General features: G+C 39.2%; 1 protein-coding gene across 6 annotated transcripts in view; it reads left to right on the plus strand.

The window, feature by feature from the left end:
* Positions 1-8,942: 8,942 nt before the first annotated feature.
* The window catches only part of LOC137167056 (transducin-like enhancer protein 4), a 117,964-nt gene continuing 104,224 nt past the window's right edge, over positions 8,943-22,682 (plus strand). For all 6 annotated transcript variants that reach the window (XM_067569015.1, XM_067569016.1, XM_067569017.1 and 3 more), the window contains exons 1-4: positions 8,943-10,309; positions 11,208-11,305; positions 12,565-12,628; positions 13,945-13,989. In XM_067569015.1, the coding sequence (XP_067425116.1) occupies positions 10,265-10,309; positions 11,208-11,305; positions 12,565-12,628; positions 13,945-13,989 (252 nt within the window). In that variant the 5' untranslated portion in view covers positions 8,943-10,264. The remainder of the gene's footprint in view (positions 10,310-11,207; positions 11,306-12,564; positions 12,629-13,944; positions 13,990-22,682) is intronic.

Raw genomic sequence — 22,682 nt, forward strand, 5'->3', positions numbered from 1 at the left:
TCCAGCAACTATCTGGACAAAAATGCAAGATAGAAGGGAATGTAATTAAATAACAAAACAAACCCAAACTAAAAGAGAATCATTCTAAACCAGCACAAGGACACTTTGTTTTTAAGAGCACACAATGAATTTTAAAGATCTTTGTTTAAAAGGGAAATAAAGTATTATGGAGGAGTGACACGTTTGATGGATGGGTGGGTTCTGAAAAACTACATTATCAATTACTTTTTCCTTGTTTGGCTCCAGTCCAGTAATTTTTAGTGGAACAAGCCAAATGCTAGCCTGGTTGTGACTGCTGGAAGTGACTGACTGTTGTTAAAGGATACTATTTCATTGATGATCTTATGTTTTCTTCTATTCCTCCCCTTTCTGATAGGAACTCTGATAGGGGAGGCACTGTTTCAGTTGTTACAAGCAGAAGGAAGGTTTGTTTAGTAAACTACCCTTTGTTTTGTTTTCAGCCCTCACATCCAATCCAATCCTTTTGTCAAGGGTTTTGAAAACAAACACTTAGATTCCCTCAGGTTTATTTCCCAACTACCCGGACGGTTTGGGCTACATTCTGCTCTTATTTACACTAGTGTAATTCCAAAGTAATGCTACTAAAGTCAGTGGAGTTACTTCCAATTTACACTGGAAGTAAATTGAGAGCAAAATCATCTTGACTTCATGTAAACTTTTATTTCTTTTTCTTAAATAAACCTTTCAGATACTTACGCAGTTACATCACCAAAAGGATTAGTTATCAGTAGCAACATTACACTGCTTACCTTTGAGAAGGGTGTGTGTCATTGAGAGCTGATGATAAAAGTATGTAAAACAGGGATCATTGCATACTACACAACCTAACATGTGCCAAGAATCTTTTCAAATAACAATGCATTTCCTCTTTGCGATCTTTAAGTTTAGCTGTTTGTAAAGTTCCATAGCCAACCCCATTAAGTCAATAGTACAGCTTAACATTGATTTCAATTGGGATCAGGATTTAGCCCTTTCTGTAAATCATATCTAGAATTTGGACCCAATTCTCAGCCTTTTATAAGTCCCCTTTGCGCTGCTCTGGTGTAAAGGGGTCTTAAAATGTCTTTTAGGCAGTACCTAAGAATTCACAGAATCTACAGATGGCATGTATCTAGCATAGTCTAAGGTGCTTCTGGCACCCTCTGCACTGTAAGGGATGTTCTGGAGTGAGAGGAAAAGAATGTGTCAGGAAAAAAAAGGACCGGGTTGGAGCACAACACTCTAACTTGTGCCAGGGACTGGTTTGATCTAGCAGCCTCCAGAATCATGGGAACAGGGAGGACAGAAAGGTGGCATAAAGCCACCAATGCCCCATGCTCTCCCCACATATGCCAAACACTGCTTTGGCATAATGGGGATCTAGCACTATTTGTTACACCTCATTGGAATATATGTATGGAATATACAAGTGCTTCATGTTTAACGTTCCCTGAAGATATAACTGTCACCCACCATGGTCATTTCTATGTAGACAGAGTCACTAGCTGCTTTATATTGACCTGGTTTATCACCTTCAGATGTACAGAATGCTGTAGCGTAAGACATATTTTAATGAATTTGGTAATCCTCAAGCAATGGTTACTGTTCTTAAACTTTGGGGGGCTTTTTAGTCTTAAAATACACTACAAACTAAAACCTGTCCTGACACTATTAAGACAGCACAAAGGTAACAGGATAGCTGAGATATTTATCTAGAAAACTTTCCTCCAATTTAATTTAATGCTAAATAATAACTAGAGAGTGATTATTCTTCCTATTGTTGGGGGAATGAAAATTGTGTTTACAGAATAAGACATTTGGTTCTTCATCAGACAAAAACAATATCACGAATTAGAATTTTTCCCCTTCTTACTGGAGTAAATATGCATTCAGCATTGAACTGGTCGCTGCTTTGCGTACAAGTTATTTTAAAGAATATCTTCCTCTCCATAAAAAAAAGGCATGTACATTTTCTTGTTCATGATTCTCACTCCTAAGAATAAGCAAAATAAAATGATTCCACAATGCAACTATATACAGTATTTGAACTTTTTATTCTCTTAACTACTATATTTGCTGAGTCTGCAATACAATAATAGCATGCAAGTCAACTTTAATATGTAATTGAAGATTAAAGAGAATTGATGTCTTTAGCCTTTAAGAAAAACCAGAAAATTTGCAGCATGAACCATGTGAAAGAGAAGTTCAAAATCTTGTTCATGCTCCCAGAACGGTTTCCATATGTTTTTTAATTTAGTGCCCTAGATAATATTTGTTGTACTTCTCATTTTATCCACTCGTGCCAATGTAAAGAGCCAACATTAAACCGAGGAAATATTACGTTTATTTTTAATTATTTTTCTGGATTTTTCTTGCCTTTTGGTGTAGCTTTCCTTCTGCACCCTTATACTACCTGAACTTGTAAACGTCAGACCTCTCCTATGACAAATGAAATGGTTTTAATTTAAATCATTTTGAAGCTATGCATTATCTGAATCCTGTTTATCAAAACTCTATTTAAGCAAACTTTTCTTTTATCTCAGTATTGGTTATGAAATGCTTAAAGCCAATCACACCATAGATTATCTGAAACTTTCTTTTTTTTAAATGTTCCCAGAACATTTTGGAAAATGGTGGAAACTGTCCACAGAATCTGCAAAAGCATATGATTAAATCAAGATTTCATTCACAAGTATTATATTACTAGTTATGTCCATTAGGTTGATATAGCAACTGATCAATATCAAGTGCTAGATAATGATTGCTTTGTTATGGGTGCAGTAGGGGTTGGAAAGGCACTAATTGATTCAATGGGAGTTGCATTGGGCCTTATATAGTAAGAGGGCACAGAGAGCCCCTTTCTTTTATCTCATAATACTACAGTGAGCACTTCCCTAGCATTGCCAATGGTACTGAACACCTAGAGTTTGAATGAGGAACAAGCTGTGGCAAGTGGTAAGAGTCCAAGTTACAAATTTTCTAAATGATTTCTCTTAGACACACTGTCCTGGCCCCTCCTACACTCAGGCAGAATTGGTTGGAAGCAGTATCATGTGAATGGGGCATTTGCACCATCTCAGTGTGATTCTGACTTTCAGAGCCTTAACTATGCCCTAAATCTAGTTTTTGTAAAACAGTAGTATTCCAGTATGATCAGTTTCTTAGAGAATTAAAATAAATATGGCTCCAGCACTGTAACTGAATTGATAGAAATAAGCTACTGAGGTTGATTTGGGTCCTGTTGACATTATGAATGAATATACTGTGTTGACGGACTCTGTTATAAGCACAGTTGTTCCCTGATCCACTTATCTCATGGTTGCAATTTCTAGTGTAGATTGGTCCTAACTGTAGTATAACCAGGCTAAAGCCTTTGGTCATGTCCAGCCTTGCCTGGCAATGTAATGGAGTCAGGGTCTCATTTACATGACAGATTGGAACCATTCTATAACCAGGTCAGGGAGCAATAGCATGATAACTGGGTCCCTTAGCACAATTTTAATACTGTAGGTGGGCTCTACGGAAGGCCATGGAAGGCCATAGCAAGGTCTAAGCATCTGTCATATCTTAAGCCCTGTTTTGAAGCCTCAAGTGGGTCTTAATTGATACATAGGCTTTGTGCTTGCCCTCTGCAGAGGAGTAAATTTCACCCTAAGAGAACTTTGCCCTCCAAAAATATACAGTAGCTGCATTCTTACTGTAGCGCATTCATCTGAAGTAAAGAAGGCATCGTGTTCATGGGGAACATATCATTTTAATCATTTCAAATATTTGTCAAAGGCATTCAGCAAAGTATGTGTGTGTGTGTGTGGGGGGGGGGGGTTGTGCAAAATCTGTCTGGTTATAATAATGCAAAATTGGCCCTATATGGGAGTCCCTCTGCAGGCAAAACTCCCATTGACTTCAATGGGAGTTTTCCTATCTAGGTAGAGAAATTTCAAGACCATGCCAGCAAATGACTTGTAGATGCTCTTTAAATGAGGAAGTGTATTGTTTGCTAAGACTGAAGATTTACACCATACAGAATGAAATACCAGAACATCTGTAGAATTGAAAAGAACAAAGCAATTAATCTAAAATGTTTACACATATGGGAGGCCTAAACAAAAATAGAAACTTAAGTTTAAAACTAAAGGAGAATTTGAAAACTTATTTGGAATGAGTTTTGCAACATTTCGACTCCCTTGCAAAGATTCCTGTTTTCTGGATTAGTTATCCTATAAATTGTTAACACATGAATTATTACATTATTCACAACAATATCAAGTATTGTAAATCCACTTGGCTTGCTAATTAACTACTGTGCATCTTCACGATCACTGACAATTAATTTTAGAAAGATATAGGCATGAAGCTTTTAAAAACTTGATGCAGGGTCATTTCGTAGTACTTGTGAAAAAAAAAACCCCAACAAGAACTCGAGTGTCCTGCTGCTAAATTCTTTTACAAACACCCTCTTTCCCCCCACCAGCTTACTACCATAATTTAAAGTTTTTAACACTATGGACGTGGTGCCATTCAGTTGCAAACCTCATTGAGTTTATTTTCATAAACTTGTTTCACAGTGTAATTAAACGTGTGGACTAATACAAGATTTACCACAAGATCTTTGGCACTAATTGATTTATCAAAGAGTTTAGCTGTGTGTATGTGTGTGTGTGATGTATATAATCAACAAGCCATGTTGATCTGGTAATTTGGTCCCAAAATAAACTGTATTAAAACAGCACTGGACAAGATGCCACAGGATCTGAGCTGCAGCCATTACTCACATGAAGTTCATGGGTCTACTTATAAAGTAGCTTCAGGATTGGTCCAATAGTTAAGGGTCCTGATAAACTGATAAACTCGTATTGTTAAGTTTATAAGTCAGCTAGAAAAGTTCAACAAAGGCTAAAAGTAGACTACAAAATCTTAACTGAAAGTGATTTTTCATTTTAGCTATAATTTAAAAAATATACAAGTTGTTTTGTTCATTTTAAAATGTACATGTAATTAAAGGTTGACTAGTTCAGAACTCATAGGACTCTCAAATGATTGAAATCAGGTGATTGGTTCATAATATGATCCAATTACTCTTGGAATTTTAAACAAAACAATGTAAATGGCTGAGATATTAAACAATAAATGCTAGTTCATGTATGATAATTCATAAGGATTTTGTGATGGCAGCCAAAACTCACCATACATATAAAATCACCTAAATAATTTTTGTCATCTTTTGAAAAATCTTTCTTTAGCAATAGATTAAATACATTTAAAAACAATCTTTCCTATTCTCTGGAAAAAATACAGGTTATACAATCTACCATAAAAGATTTGTCATAAAAGAAGAAAAAACAAGGAACTTTAAATAAAAAGCAATCTATATTTAAAGACCCTTCAGAGTTGTCAGAAGTGACAAATGCCCGAAAAATCAGTGGCACTACCATTCTGATCTTAATTTGCATCATTTTAAAATGGGAGGTTATGATGTAGTATATCAGCTTAAACTCTGAGTTTCATGGATTTTGTCAGTGTTGAAAAATTAGGCCCCAATCCTGCAAAAACATATGCACATGCTTTATTTTATACAATATCAGTGGACCCATTAAATTAAGCATGTGCATAAGCTTGTGTAGAACCAGGACAATAGTACAATTTAAACACAACAAACCAAATTCTGACCTATTTCCACTCTTACAACCCTACTGAAAACTAATGGTCAGGCTAGGGTGAATAGGGTTATATGAGCAGGGGCTGGCCAACCATCATTATCATTTTTGGTGAACAACTCTCACAAAAAGGTATAGTGACCTGTTTCGATGACAGGGACCTGTGCATCTGCCCTTCTAAAGAGTTTAATATTTCACATCACAGCACCTTATGTCAAACTAAATGACTAAATTGAGGTTTCTTAAAAAACAAAACAAAACTGTTGTTCATTTCAGATTTTAATTTCTTCATATATGTTTATTTTATATCAACATTTAGGCACTCCAGATTTAGTGCCTAATGCTAGAAATTGGAGGTTAAGAGCACTTAGCACCTATCAAGTTCAGAATTTTGCAGAACCAGGGCCATAAATCTTTCCATGGTCTGTCCTAGCAATACTTACATGCATATATAACATGTGACTAAAGGTAAGCACACATGTAAGTGCATCCACATATTCTTATTTAAGGATTTGATCCTGCTACGTGATGAGTGCCTCCTAACTTAAATGGGAACTGAAGGTGCTGAGCAACTAGCAATCAGGGCCAGATTTGTAAGGGTATTTAGATAGACATCTAGTGGGATTTTCAAACACACACCTAGGGGCCACTAGGTGTCTCTTGGCATTAGACACCTAAATATATTTACAAATCTGGCCTTCGGTAGGTTGTAGTACTGCTCCCATTTGACGACAATGTGAAAATTCCTGCCAAATTTTTGTTAACAGGTCCTTAAAGTAAGCAGTTTACCAATCTGAACTCTATGCCTTACTCATGTGAGCATCCCAATGGCACTATTTTTATGAATAAGGATTTCTCATATAAGTAAGTCTTGCAGAAACAAACCCTTAATTATGTTACATCTATACGAGATTCACAAATATGTCTCAACCTGCCAAAGCCCAATTGTGTGACACTATTTAATTAGGTACAGAAGAAAAATAACAGTATATGAAACTTTAAGTGATGTAGGATTGCTTTCTTTGACATCAAATAAGTATTTGTTTTATAAACTCAGTTTCAGTAGCAGAGCATTTCTGATGCAAATAATTGACAGTAATAAAAGTATAGGATGGAGGGTTTAAAATGAGGCCCATCAAAGAGAACTTCGCACAATTGACACGTTACTTCAGTAATAAAGAGAAAGCGAGCTAAACCAACCCATATAAAAACATATTTTATGGTTATGGTGCAAAATGCCATAATAGAACTTTTCTACGATGTAATGTTTTGGGTTGTTTCTTTAGAATACCTTATAAAAACGCAAATGCACATGAACATGGTTTCTAATGGAAAGAATCAGCTTCCCGAGGGATTTCTCAAACCCAATTATGAGCATCTGGAATTTCTGTCATATGATAGTCTACATCTATTGGTATCTGTACCATCACATCCCTCTTCCGGTCAAAGGCAACAGGAATTCTACAGTACTGTGCCAGAACAATGTCTGCAGCAGTAAAAGTAACACCAAATAAACTTTAATCTTGAAAATAAAACATAGAAGCAAACGAGGAACCATATGAGTAACACAAGCACAGTATACAAGTTTATTTCTCATCCCTAGGACAAAAGATGTTGCAGCAGTTTATTTTACAGCTTAGTACTTTTTTGGTGGCAAAATCCTTCCAATAGCTGAAGAAAAGTGATTGAATTTCCTTGTAATGAAAGCATAAATATACAATCATGTAGGTGTGGAGTGTGAGGTTGGTGATGAATAGGGCCCTGTGTGTATCTAGTACCTACCTAGAGAAACAAGGAGGGTGAGATTGTATTTTTTTATTGGACCAACTTCTGTTGGCGAGAGAGACAAGTTTTTAAGCTACACAGAGCTCTTGCGAGAGAGACAAGTTTTTAAGCTGCACAGAGGTCTTCCGTGACCTGAAGAAGAGCTCTATGTAGCTCGAAAGTTTGTCTCTCTTTACCAACAGAAGTTGGTCTAATAAAAGATATTAGCTCACCCACCTCTTCTCTCTAATATCCTGGGACAGACAGGGTTACAACCCCACTGCTTTATGCAGTTCCTGCCCCCACCCTCCTTATCCTCTCTGCATTGTTGTGTTGTTTGAGAGCCTACTTCAGTTTTCCCCCATGGCTGAATAGTGTTAGGTTATTGCGCTGGACAGAGCAGAAATAAAGACACACAGATGTAATTAGAATCCAGATGTGAAGTAGAACACTGGTGTAGCCAATGGTTCTCTTTGCACAGGGCTGCAGGGGGCCTGTAGGCCTCTGCCATTTTTTTCATTGCATGAGTAATAACTGTCCCTGTCCCTAATATGATGTGGATCTGTGGACCCTGTCAGCTAAGGCCACACAAATCTACTATCAACGCTCTCCTATTTCCACAGGACAACGAAACTTAAAGAAAATCCGAATAGTTTTAAAAATCAAAATGACAAAGCCTCTCCTCGCCTACCTGCCAGAAGAAGCATCATTCCAAAGTAGGCATGTTACATGCAGCCTTTCCGTAGCGGTGGCTGCCTATTCTAAGCACTGAAATGCGAGTCATTCCGGGGAGGAGATCGTGCTCGATCCCTCGGAAGGGGGAAAACCTCCTTGAACACTGAAATTAACAGATCGTCTCGCAGCCTCCCCCCAGCGCTCGCTTCCCTCTCGCTCTAAACAGGGCAGCAGCGAGTCAGTCCCGTTCAGATGAAAATTACGCCAGCTCCAGTGGCGCGTAAAATTGATGTGAGCTGAAAGAAGTAGGATCAGCACGATCCTCCCTCTCTTGTCTCAACAGGGGTCCCTTGCACGTTACACAAGGCCGAGCTTGTCTCTTTAAGGAGACATTGGCCCCTAATTAGTCCGCATTCCTCCTGGTGGCGGTGATATAACAGCAGTGAGCGGCACCGGGTGGGGGTGGGAGAGGGAGACAGAGGCTGAACGCATCCCTTTCCCCCTCCAAACCTAGTTCTCTCTCTGCCACCACCCAGCGCACAAGATACAGCAGCAGCCCCAGCCACCCCACGTTACTTTGATTGACAGCTGAACAAATGTTTCCCCTGTTCGAACGCCGGCGCTATGGAACGTCAGCGATCTCAAAGCTCCACCTCGGGCAGGGGGAAGGAGCGAGGGAATGGGGATGCGGCCCATTGAATAGAGCTGCATGATTGGCTGCCACGCGGAGAGACGTCTGGCCCCCACGTGGGGACTCGGTTCTGAGCCGCACCCTCTCCTCAGACCCGCACGCTCATTTGTCAGCAGCGAAATGATGGGCACTAATACAGAACGGCGAGCAATGTGCAGCCGCTGCTGATTGGTCGCCGGCGACGCCCTTCATGGGCGGAGCAGGAGGAGGGGGGTAGCCCCCGGGGAGGGGGGTGGAGACGGAAGACTCGCTTTGCCTGATGGTCGCTGCAGTCTTTTGACAGCAATTTGCAAGCCAGGCGGGAGTGGAAAGCTCCCCGACTGAAACGACAGTTCCCAGCCTGCCCCGCGGCCCCCTTGTCTTCCGATTGTTGTGAATATGTATCAGAATGTTAATGATTTGCTGCTGCTAAATTTGGTCAAAGAACTAAGTCACCTCGCCAGAGCGTGTTGTTAGAGCTGCTCGCAGCGGCGTCGGTGGGAGAGGCGGCTGCCGCTGCTCGCTTTTGGCGATCTTGTTTCTGCGTTGCTACTTGCAAGAGTTGGCGAGGCGAGGAGGGGAAGAGGAAAGACCAGCGACCGAGACCGCGTTTCTTCGCCCGGCCGTGCTGATAACAAATACGGGGGAGGGGGGAGAAGGCTGCGGTCTGGGGAACGGGAAAGAGGCGCAACATCACAACAAAAGGTTACTGCACTTGAACCTTTGAAAAGAAGCGACTCTTGGCCAGGGGGAGGAAAGCCGGGAGCAAAACCAGCCACAGCTCTTCCCACGCGGGAGTTTTTTCTCTCCCTACAAAGGAAAGGAGTCTCCAGGGTGGTTTTTTTTTTTTTGGACGGGATAACAATTGAGACCCATAAAAGTTTGCAGCCGGGAGAAGCCGCGAGAGGGCTATTCGGCTGGGTGGGATTCGGAAACTGGGGCGAGTGGAGTTTGCCTTCTTCCGTTCCTCCCCATCTCACGGGGCTGGAGCGGCCTCGCGGCGAAGGGAGACCACCCCCCCCCCCCCCAGCCCCGGAACGGCGGGGCGCTAGGAGAGAGACCTGCCGAGCGCTGGCGGCGGCCCCCGAGCGCTGAGACGTTGGCAGAGGGACCTGCTGGACGCTAAGGAAGTGGGTGAGGAAGCTCGAGGGCGGCGGGGATCTTCCGCTCGGTCGGAACGCTGGGGCTCGGACGGGCACCCTCCGAACGCCGCCGGAGCCGCCGTTCCACCCGCGCCCGTGCCTGCTAGCGAGTGACAGCCCCTGTGGAATGTGGCAGCGGTTCCCTTCGGCCGGGGACAGAGCCGCCGCCGCCGAGCGTCCCTCCTCTTGTGTGTTCACGCGAGTCCCGGGGGCGGGGGGGTCCGGGGGCAGCCGGAGACGCTCCTCAGAGCGCTAGCGCCGGGCAGCCCTTTCCTCCTCCACCACCGCCTCCTTTGCATTGTTGCAATTAAAACCAATGACCCAAGCTGCACTGGGAAGCACCAAGTAAATCGGTTTGGATGATTCGCGATCTGAGCAAGATGTATCCTCAAACAAGACACCCGGTGAGTAGAGACCAGGCAGGGGTGCCGGGGAGGAAGGGGAGAGGGGGGGTGACACTTGTATGTGGCTCTTGGTTTGTTCCCCCTCCCCTCAGTCTTGGTCCCCCAAAGCGGGGGGAGGGGGAGGGCTGGAACTGGGAACAATCAGCACAATACCCCAGCCTGCCTCCCCCCCTCCCCCGCTGTCCGCTTGCCTCCTGCTTGGAGAAAGCAAACGCAAAAAAAGGGGGAGAGGGGGGGAGAAACAATTGAGTTGTAGCCATTTTCTTATTGTTGTCTTTGGATTTCCAGGCTCTCCAGCGTAACGATTTTGCTGCTTGTAGTTGAGATCGCGCCGGTCTTTTAAAGAGTCTAAACTAAAGCGAGAAGGAGGGAGCCAGGGTTCCAGCTCTTAATCTGATTCTTATTATCCCCGAAGTGTGTTCCTGCTCCCGCAGCTCCCGGGGAGGGACCCGTGATTTCCTAGTCTCCCCTGCCTCCTCTCTCTTGCCCTCCCTTCACTCCCCCCCCCCCCCCAGTTTAGCAGTAGGGTCACAGACCCCTCATCCTCTCCGCAAGCCTGACAGTTTTGATTAGGGGGTTGATGGGTGGCGATGGGGACACGGAGGATACAGACATGACTCTGAGACTCTTGGAGGTCTATAAAGGTGCGGACGAGGCTGGAGCGGGCGTGTGTGTGTGGATACGGGTAAAGGGAGAGGGACTTTCATGTTTGAAAGAGGAAACGCTGGTATGTGCGTGTTTATGTAAAGTAGGTGAGTTTTAATCGCCTTCGTCCTGACTGCTGTGTGGGTGACCCAGCCCCCTTGCACACACTGGGCTGGCTGTGTGTGTGGGGGTCTTGGGCTGCTTTAGATATATCGCATACATTAAAATCTCTTATAACGATCATTATTTTTAGGCACCGCATCAGCCTGCTCAACCCTTTAAATTCACAATTTCCGAATCCTGCGATCGGATTAAGGAGGAGTTTCAGTTTTTACAGGCTCAGTACCACAGGTAATGATGTTTACTTTCCTTGATCCTCGTGTTTGCTTAGCTCTTGTCACTTTTTTTTTGTTTGCAAAGGTGTGAACGTGTGTGGATTGCTTTTGGTGTTGTGTGGGTTGGGTTTTTTTGGTTTGTTTGTAAGGGTTTGGGGTGTTCTTTGTTTTTTGTTTTTTGCCTCCTCCCAAGAGGAAAGACAGGTTCCCAGTCCTCTTAGACCAGTGTCAGAAAGCCAGCATTTCCTCCCTCTCTCATACTATATGGGGGCTCTCTTGAGCTTTTGGGTGAGGGGGATTTCAAAATATTGAGATTTCAAATATCTAATTGAAATGCAAACTATTTAGTCAGAGACTCTAATTCTCAATCAGCTTTTAAATCTAAACTGTGGGAGTCTCCCTCCAAGTGGGTGAGACTTGTCAGGTCGGACACCAAGATGTGAAAGGTCTGCAGTTGGGAAGGATGAAGGAACTAAGAAAACACTTTGAAGCAGGAGGTTTAGAAGAATCAAATGTCAAATATTGGAATAGATTTTTTTTTTTCTTTCTATTTTTGGGGTGGATGGAGGGAAATGATTTGGTTGCTTGTGGTATCCTCCTCTCTTGACCCAGCTCCTTCATTCTTTCCATTGAAATGTCAAATGCTGATAACCTGGAAGGATAGCTGGTGAGCTATTCAATTATCTTTAGGGTAAAAGAGCATTTTATTCTTCAAGTGAGAAATGACTTACCACGATTGTTTTGTGTGCTTTTGAAAACAAACAGTCAAAGGTTTTGATATTTACTACGTCTCTGAAACGGTGGGCAAAATTTTCTTTACAATTTCATCAACAGAAAAACAACACAAAAAACCCAAATGCTGTTTTGCCCTTCAAAAGACATCATACCTTAAACTGATACAATATTGAAAATAAAAAAAATCAAAGAAATTAAATTGTTTGTAGGTGAAATTTTTTTATATTATAGATATTGAACTTCGTAAGAAGCTTTTTCTATTAAACACTCTGGTTTTTTTTTTTTTTTTTCAGAGTAAGATATATTTTTTCTATATACCATATACATTTGGTTCACAAGAGGAGGATTTTGCACAATACCTGTTGAAAGGGGAAATTAACAAGACTCCACCTTGAAACAATATCTTGGATTTAAATTTTTATTTATATTTTGAAGAAAATGACTGGAAAGGGAAGTAAATGTGTGTTCAGAAGGATATGAAACTAGCATTATGTAGTACTCATGGGTGTTTTTTTTTTTTTTTTTTTTTGTCTTGAACAGTTTAAAGCTAGAATGTGAGAAGCTGGCCAGTGAGAAGACAGAGATGCAGCGACATTATGTCATGGTAAGCAAGCTGCATAACAATACACATTTTGAATTTATCTTTGTGTACCAAAACAAAAATACATTCAGATAGATTATGATAGTAACACTGCTATAGATGAGGTTGCACCAGTGTTTCCATTATAAACCCTTTCTTTCAGGGGTTTGTAACCTGCTTATAGAAATTAGTTTCTACTTCAAATTTGCCTTTCAGTGTTTAAAGTATATGGGAATTTTAACAGGAAGTCTGTTAAAGACATATGTAAATTAATAGGCATACCTTTTGCTGCTTTTTTGTTTTGTTGCTTCACTGCTTTCATTTGTCCATAATGTGATTTAGGTTAATCCCCTGACTTCTTTTTTTATGAAGGGAAAAAACCAAGAATATCAAAAACCCTAGTTCTTTGAAAAAGCATTGCTTGTGAGCTGTTGGTTCATATTGTCAGTGATCTGAGCTGTGAAAAAAGGATTTCCCCCCATAATTGTGGTCTGTCTGGGTAAATAACTTGCATATAAAGAAGTATCCAAATACATAATTGCATGATGGAACATGACTGTAGCAAAGGGAACTGTTCCCGTCTGCTCTCTTGTACATCTAAGGGAATAGTTGTTTTCCATGTGTACGTGACCTATAACACACACATTTACAAAAAGAGTAAATAACCTTAACCTACATTTACCAAAAGCACAAACATTTAGTTAAGTCTTATGTTCTGTGCCTGATGGGCCTACATACTGAAGCATATATGGTACTGACATCACACGCTGAACCGAGCTCCCTGCCATACTGAGACACAACAGGAGATATTAAAAATGGAATGTCTGCTCTAACTCTAAATTTCCTTGCTATTTCATTTTTTCACAATCCTTTTATTAAACTTTAGCTTTTTTGTGTGTGGTTTTTTAAATTTAAAATATTGAATAAAGAGCCTTCACTGTGTTGCTGATTTATGTGCATGTCTGGTTTCTAGCACTTCGGGCATTTTTCGGCATCTTTAATGTGTACTAGGGAACAAAATTTAGAGCATTTTCCATATATTTTCACTGTTTCTCATCTTTGACTCTGGTTGTCAGATATATATATATTTTTTTAGTGTTTTGTTGGGTTTTTGTGGCTGTTTCTTGTAAATTTGACATGGAGCAATGTAGAGCTACAAGCAGAGGGGGAAATAGGGTATTGTGAAGTTCCCATTCAGATTATGGGAGGATGCAAATACTGGTAAATTTTTTTAGGTATATAATATGCTGTTGCAGCTGCTATTTGATTCAAACTGAATATTGGAAGCACTTGTATGATTACAAGATCTAACAGAATCAATTTTTTTCTTTTTATCTTAGTATTACGAGATGTCCTATGGGTTGAATATAGAGATGCATAAACAGGTAGGCAAACATTTCACTCTGTGTAAGAAAGTTGCATATAATTCCTCAGTCTAATTTTAAAGTAGGAATCTATGTTCTGTGACTTTGTTCAATTGTTCGTTTAAGTGGCTGAATATTTTTTTTGTGCACTGTGGTGCTGTGATACTTCACTAAGTATAAGAACTTAGAGAGGTTATTGTATCTATTCCTAATCATGCATTATTCCTACGTGAATAAGAAGCCTGATTCTGTTCTACTTACTCATATAATCCCAGCTCACAAAAGTAGTCCCATTTACTCCAGTGAGACTATGTGCATGAGTAAAGATTTTTTCTTTGAGTAGGGTTTGTAGGATCAGAGCTATCTAAATTTTAAGCTTTGATGTTAGATATATTTGTACATTTTGGAGCCAAAATTACGTTTTGAACATTAGGCATCAAGGCAAAAGCTGTATGGTCAGTGTATGGAAAAGGGACTGTTGTCTTTAAACTGTTAAGCTGAAACGGGAGGAAATTAAAATGGGTCGATAAAAGAAATGGATGCAAAACCACATACTGGTCCTTTGAGACTACTTAATTGGACCTTTATACAGAAATTGTGTCCATTAGTTCACAAAACTTTACAGGATAAATGAGCATGCTAAGGGGACGTTATAAGGGTCAACTCTCTGTGCCTAGCAACTAGACCAAGATTATCATGATGGGGCATGATGATGTAAATCAAACTTTTTTTTAATTCATTTAAACGTGGACTTAACCTTGTCTGGAAGAGAATGAAACAAACATCTGACTTCTCTTTTCTAGAGAGAGAACTGCTTACTTGGTGTTGTTTAATAATAGCGATTCATTTTAGAAAACTTCTGAGTGATTTGCAAGTGTTGCTGGATAATGTGAACATCAGAATTAAAGGGATGAAAGGGAGAAGAAGCAACAGAAATTTGTACAGACCAGTTTTAAAATGTTCAAAATGTACAATTTTAAACTCTGTTCTGAATTGTGGAAATCAGATTTCTTTATCTCGTTGAGAGCAGTGAAGTAGTCAAATACTGTTTTACCTTAGCATCCTGAGGCACCAATCGTGATGAGGGCCACACCATACCAGGCATCATACATTACAGACCACAAAGAAACACAGTCCTTGACTCAAGGGTTCTTAGTCTAAGGCTCCAATCCTGCAAAGACATGTGCATATATATAACGTTACACCTTTGAGTAGTCCTGTTGAGCCCAATGGTACTAGTCACATGAGGGATGTTAAACATGTGTGTAAGTCGGCAGGATCAGGGTCTAATTTAATGTAAGACTCAACAAGTAGGTGTAACAAATACTTAGAAGGAATAGGTGGTTATATGTAGGACAAGAATAACCGTGATATGTTTATATGGACCTTATCCAAAGTTAATTTAAATCAGTGGGAAGAGTTCCATTGACTTCCCCAGGTTTTGGTTCTGATCCTCAAGGCATCGCTAGGTGGTTTCAAGTAAAATTTTTAAAAACTAAATTGTGAGACATAAAAACAATAAACATAATAGGAATCCAAAATCTCTGCAGGCTGCCTATTTAGCAGTTGGCCCATAGGCGTTCCAAGATAACCACTGCAAGTCAAACACTGTTGAGATCAACAAACAAACAGAGTAACTAGAAATATAAAGGATTAAATGTGCGCAAAAGTTAAAAAAAATTATTTTTTTATTCTAAGCACTGTGATTACTGACTTCAGATCATGGCTGTTTTTGCTAAATATATTATAATTTTGTTTAAGCATTCCATTTCACAAAGTATATACCGTTATGGTGATAGGATCTTTCACATTATTCTGAAGAAATTATACATACATTTAGTGTGGGGTTTATTAAGGATTGAATTTAATTAAAATGTTTCCATTGTCCTTTTTATTCAGTTGGTAATGTAGACCCAGATCCACAAAGGTATTGAGGCTCCTCCAAAGGAAGCTAGGAGCCTCAATGCCTTTATGGATCTGAGCTGTGAATACTGCATCCTCACCCAGAACACTTAATAGTTTATCAAATACTGGTGACTCAAATGAATTACAGCTAAGAAACTTGTTCACTATCGCTCTGAAATCTTATCTCTGTGTCTTACATGTCTCCTGTTGTTTTGTTGTGCTGGCTCTTCTTTCTTTTTTTTTTTTTTTTTTTAATCCCCCTCCTACATGAAGTCTTATAATTAATGTCACAGCATTTCTCTCATTTTCTCCTGCTGGTGTAGCAACCACAAAACACTTCCTGTCTCTCCCTATAACCGTAATAGTAAGACTCTATTTCTCATAGTAATCCCACATATCCTTTGCTTTGGTGTGTGTGAAGTACTTCCAGGCCACCACCTTAAATTCTCCTTTTCTTCTCCCCCAATCTTCAAATTCTACATAGTTGAAATTGAGCAATCCTCCCCTCTTCCCCCCACACCCTCCCACACACACTCTCCCTCTTTTTTTTGGCTTCCTAAATTCAATCATATAAAAAATCCTGAGGGCAGTTTATCACATTATGAAATACAGAGAGCCCTGAAAACCACCTACTTATTATATTTTCTTTCTTTTTCCCCCCCTTAAGCACAGAGGCATATCTGTCTTTATTTGTTTTCCTAAGCAGACAGCCTTGGTTCCTCTTAGCTTCTTTTCCAGATGTACTCACTGGATGCCCTTGTAATGGAAAGCAGGCAATAATGCAGTGAAGTTGCCCTGCAGTGTAATTGGGCCTAGTTCTCAAGATCAGGTTAGGCTTATTCACTTATTAAATTTGCGTCTCAGAGGGTTCAAGAGTAGGACTCCCTGAAGTCCTTGGAAGTACCCTAGTAATTGGTGGCCCTGATATTTGAAACCTTTGTGTATTTTTCTGTTAAAGCTTCTGTTCTTCTTGGCTGCTCCCAGCCTCAGAGTATTTATTTTTAGAGAAATTTTTCATTGGAACAGAAAATGATGGCTCTGATGGAGTCATGACTCTGTGACTTAGCAAATTGATAAAAGGATAAACGCACACAGCAGTGACAGTGTGGGTGCATGTGTGTATGGGGAGGGGGAGTGATAGTTTCTTCTCCCGCCCCTCCTGCTATGCTCATCATCAGTCATCCTGTGTTGATTTTGATAAAAGACTATTAAAGTGAAACCTATGGGGAATTTGTCATTCTGAAAGGAAAGCTAATGTAATTAGTACCAATTAAAGTACATTTAGTAAATTGGATTTAATCTTAATTAAGTCTGCATAATGTTGCCAATTTTTAACAATTATGTTTGAGAACATAATTAATTTAAATTTTGGTAACTGAGTAAATAGCATTAGAGTGGTAGAATTAGTCATTTATATTTATTTATTTATTTATGAGAAGTGGGGTACATTGTGACATGTGGCATTAGGGCCTGAAATAGTAACCTAATTTCTGATAGTCTCTACTAGGATCAATAGAGCTGAGCAGATAAATTTAGAAGAAACAGTAGAAAAATTAGATGGAGATTGTAATGTGAAACAATGCTTCCCACAATTCTAGTATTGGAATAAAGGTGTAAAATGGAGTATGATTTGACAATGTCTGTTTCTTGCTAAATTGTCTTATCATGGATTCTTTTATAAAGTTAAAGAAGTGGTTTGTGGGTGTCCATTGATGTGCTTATTCCTGACTCTTAATATTTTTGCTGGTCATCTAATCTAATTTTTGGATTTAGGATTTTTTAATTACCTGGTAAAGAGTTTATTGAAATTGCTGTAATCAGGCATGAATTCTGATGGTTTTAATCCAATATTAGTGATTACCATTTAAATTAGTATCCATTTTTGGCTATAGACAACAGGCATTTATGAATGGGACTGATGTGGAAGATAACTAGGATAAAAATATCTCATTTTGATTGTTTTTGGAGATAATAAATATAAATTGTGGTGCCTTCTTTCCGGTTACATTTCTGCTGTTAAAAGAATTCTCAGCAAAAAAATTGTGGTATTACATTTTTTTAAAAGGAAGTTCAGATTTCAAGAAGCTGGATATTAAAATATAAATAAAATGCCTTAAAAAAAAAAAATCACAAAAAGTCGTCCTTCCCCCCCCAACCCCCAATTTCACTCCAATCCATGTAAATTTTATTATAAGACTTGGGCAACAACCATTTGAGTGCTGCTAAAATATTAATTGAATAGAAATGAAAGGGCTCTACTAGCTGATGGGATATCATAATCATAGCTGCAGTAGTCGATGGTAAATGATGATAAATGACATTAGGAACCTTTTAGCAAACTGTAATAACTACAAGAAGGGAAGCAGTATGGATTTGCATTATATCTGATACCCTCTAGTACCAAGTGGATTGCCAATACTGCTTGTTTAGCATTTTCTAAGGGCAATAGGATATTGATTTCTGACTTACAAGGAACAGCTCTATTTTCACCATTGAAAAGTATTGCAGGTTGTTAAGAAGAAATTGACTTGAAGAGGCCTGACTGCTGCCCATCATGGAGCAAATAAAGCAAAACTGCCGAAGCATGGTGGAGCAGAGAGATGGGGCCCTCAGCAATTTGTTGCTATTAATTTACCATGCTTGACAGCAAATCAATCGGCATCTACTTCATCTGCTAGAGAAAATGCTGTCCAGGGCAGATAAAAGGCCCTGTGTGGTACAGGGAATAGACTGGATTGGCCAAACGGAGGCTGCAGTTAATGTGTAAATAAGTGAAATCAAGGCCACTGTTGCAGAGAAAGCTGTTTTTAATTAGGTTGGGGCTTTCTAGTGAGCTATTTAAGAAAGTAGTATAGAGCAGGGAGAGTAAGAGATTTATTGCCAACTGAGTTAATATATGGCTTGTATGACATCCCAGCCTTGAGCTTGCTTGCTTCTTGCACCTTAGTAAATTATTTTGGTAAAAGGGTAAAGATGGGAATCAATTTGTTTAATTTAGAGCTAAGTTGTGACTATTTTTCATCTTCATGGCCGTAAAATGCATATATCTCTGAAAATTATTTTGTGTGTATGATGCATATATAATACAGGGAAGTGTTTGTTTATAAATAGAGTCCAGTCACCTGTCTTAAAACCAAACACTTCCCTGTTATGTATGTAGCATATACACAAAACAATATATATTTAGAAAAAAGTTAGACTGTGCTTGAATGTATACTGTCTTTCCTTTGAAGAATAGCTGGAGAACCAACTAAAATTACACTGGCTAAATTTGCTCTCCATTATAAACAGTAGGAAAGATTTAATAGAGATACTAGCAGTGGGTAGTCAGAACTGAACAGAAAAACTTCAAAATAAGAGAGAGAAGAAGTGAAATTTTGAAGATTGCAGCGTTGCATGATGCTGTTAAGGGAGAAAAACCTACTTCTGGCTTTTTCTGTCAAAGTTTCAAAATATAAAAAGTGACAAATCAGTTTGACAACCAAACCTTATCTGTCCTAGTTTAAGTTTATTCAGCCTACTTAGTGAAGTCAGTACAATTAAATAGTTCACCCACCTATTTGGATAAGAAGCTAGAAATCTATAGACTCTGGAATTAAAACTAGGTTAAGTAAAACAAACAAGTGGTTCTTATTCTAATACCAAAACATATATAATGCTCAGTTTCTAGATAGAGAGGAGCCAGACTTGATTTAGTTTTCTTTTATTTTTTAGGTATGTTGCTTGCTGGTAGGATATACTTATTTATTGTGTAAAATAATTGAGAATCAGCTAGATCGCCACCCTGTGCCAGTTTCAGAATGATCTAATTGTGATCATTACAGAAATCACTTCTTTGCTATCCACAGATTGAACACATCTATTTTCATTGGGTCCCAGAAAGTCCTTGTAGCCATGAGGTGATGAATGTGAATGGATTAGGAGAAAGATAACTGATACTTGTGTTAACTAGCACAATTATCTTAATTATCTTTTTTTTTTTTTGTGACTATGAATATATATAGAGCCTCAACTAATCTTATTTTAGAAGCGATTGAATCATAGAAATGTAGGGCTGAAAAGGACCTAAAGAAGTCATCAAGTCCAGCCCCTGTTCTAAAATCCTTCAGTGATGGGGATTCAACAGCCTGTCTTGGAAACTTGTAGTTAGAAACATTTTCCTACTTTCTAACCTAAAACTCCCTGGCTGCTGATTAAGCCCATTACTACTTATCCTACCATCAGTGGACATGGAGAACAGCCGTTAACATATTTGAAGACTGTTATCAGGTTTCACCCTGCGACCCTAGTCTTCTTTTCTCAGGAATAAATATGCTCAGTTTTTTAAACTTTGCCTTATAGGTCTTTTTTGTTGCTCTTCTTTGGATTATCTCCCATTTGTCCACATCCTTCCTAATGTGAGGCACCCAGAATTGGGTATATAGTACTGATGAGGCGTTACCCAGTGCCAAAGGAGCAGTACAATGACTTCCTATCTCTTGTATATGATGCTTCTATTAATACACCCCAGAATATTAGCCTTTTTTGCAACTGCATCACATTGACTCATTCCATTTGTGACCTACTATAACCCCCAGTTCCTTTTCACCCCTACTAGCACCTATCCAGTTATTCCCCATTTTGTAGTTCATTTGATTTTTTCCTTTGTAAGTATAGTACTTTACATTTGTCTTTATTTAATTTCATCTTATGGATTCCAGACCATTTCTCCAATTTGTCCAGGTCATGATTAATTCTTATTCTGCTTCCAAAATGCTTGCAGCCCCTCCCAGCTTGGTGTTGGTCTGCAGATTTTATAAGCATACTCTCTACTCTGTTATCCAAGTCGTTAATGAAAGTACTGAGTAATACCGCATCCTGGACTAACGACAGTGGGTCCCCATTAGACATGTCCTCCCCTTTTGGGAGCGAACCACTGATATTAGTTTTTGAGTAGGGTCCTCCAACCAGTTGTGCACCCTCCTTATAGTAATTTAAATTAGATCATGTGAGATCATCTGAGATCATATGCGTATGAGAATGTCATGTGGGACTGTGTCAAAAGCCTTACTAAATCAAGGTATATTGCATCTTCTGCGTCCTCATCCACTAGGCCAATAACCCCATCAATGAAGGTTGGTTTGGCATGATTTGTTCTTGATAAATCCATTTGGGCTATTTCTTATAGCCCTATTGTCCTTTTACAAATTGATTCTTTAATAATTCCTATTATTTTTCCAGTTATCAAAATTAGGCCGTCTGATCTATAATGAACTCAGAAATAAACATCACAAATTTATATTTTGAAAGAATAAACCATTTTGAAGAGTAATCTTTTAAAAAAAATTTTTTTTTGGCCATGATTCAAAACCACTTTCATGGTAACCCTATTTTCTTGAATTTGAAATACAGATTATTTAAAACTAGTTGTGGCGCACACATTCTGTAGTGCTTCAGTATTGTGTGAAGGATTTCAATCCAATAGCAGGAACAGGTGGCTAACTCTATTAATTTAATTTATTTAAAACTTGTATATAATTGAATGTCATAAATGGCAAGCAGAGCTTTAAATAGTTTTTGTTTGTTCCGCATGTGAGATTTAGACCTCTTGAAGTTATCTTTCCTGGCTGAGTAAAGATATGTCATGTTTTAGCACTGAAAACTAATGGGGTGTTATGGCTGAGATGTTTAAACACACAAATGTGTCAGGCAAGTCAAAATTACAGTCCCCGCAGTAAACTTGAATTGGTCCCTTTAAGTCTCTGTGTTTGTATGGCATACAGTATTGGCAAATGTTAAAGAATCCTGAGTCAGTCCCCAAAAAATCAAGATACTGTTTTGAAAAATCCCATGATTTTAAAGCAAATAAAAATTGACTTATTTTTAACTTGCCTTCTGGTTTTTGAACCTTCAGGTTGCACTCAGCTTACATTTTCAAGCTTTTCTCCAAGATTCTTATGTAATCACTTGTGTCTAGTGGGCAGAGGTTTTAAGTAAAACATCACATTTTGTAAGATTCATAATAAAATCATGAGAGTCGGCAACACTGTAATAATATTAACAAATTTATTTGGGTATAAGCTTTCCTGGGCAGAAACCCACTTCGTCAGATGCATCCGTCAGTTGCATCTAACAAAGTGGGATTCTGCCCACGAAAGCCTATGCTGAAATACATTTGTTAGTCTTTAAGGTGGCACAGGACTCTCGCTGTTTTGCTAAAAACACACTAACACGGCTACCCCTCTAGAACTGTTAATATAATAAGTAAACTGGTGTCTTTTGTTGTCGTTTCTTGCACTTGGAAAACAAGTGAGGCTTTAGTCATTTAAGAAAAAAAGCCAACTTTTAAATAGTCTACTATTTCTTGTTAAATCCTGTGTTGCAAGGGGGTTTATATCTTGTGCTGCAATGACATTCTCAGCAGTTCTGCTTTCAGTGGTAGAAAGATAGTGAGAGAAGTGTGTGCAGCATGCATGGTGAGATGCCCTATCTTCGTTTTTTCCTGTTGCCTTTCCTGAATGGGCTCTCTGCAGGATTTCTTACAGCCAAAGATTTCTGACACTTGCTGGACTGTATTCAACTTCTTGAAGGAGAAAAACCTGTTACTCTTGTGTTTTGAGATGTGGAACATTGGCAATGGACATTTGTGTTTCTGTTTTTGTGTATTTTGCTTAAAACCTCCACAGAGCGTCTCACACTTGAGTCTGAGTATCCCAGTCACACTATACACAGTGTACTGTCTGCATCATAATGTCCTGCCACCAGATTCGGTTTTTGGTTTGCACAGTGTATGTGTGTTCTTTGAAAGCATTTATTTTTAAAAATATATT

This window comes from Emydura macquarii, unplaced genomic scaffold (genome assembly GCF_026122565.2).
Source record: "Emydura macquarii macquarii isolate MOO-44397 ecotype Brisbane River unplaced genomic scaffold, CSIRO-AGI_Emac_v2 contig_2897, whole genome shotgun sequence".
NCBI classification, from domain to species: Eukaryota; Metazoa; Chordata; order Testudines; family Chelidae; genus Emydura; species Emydura macquarii.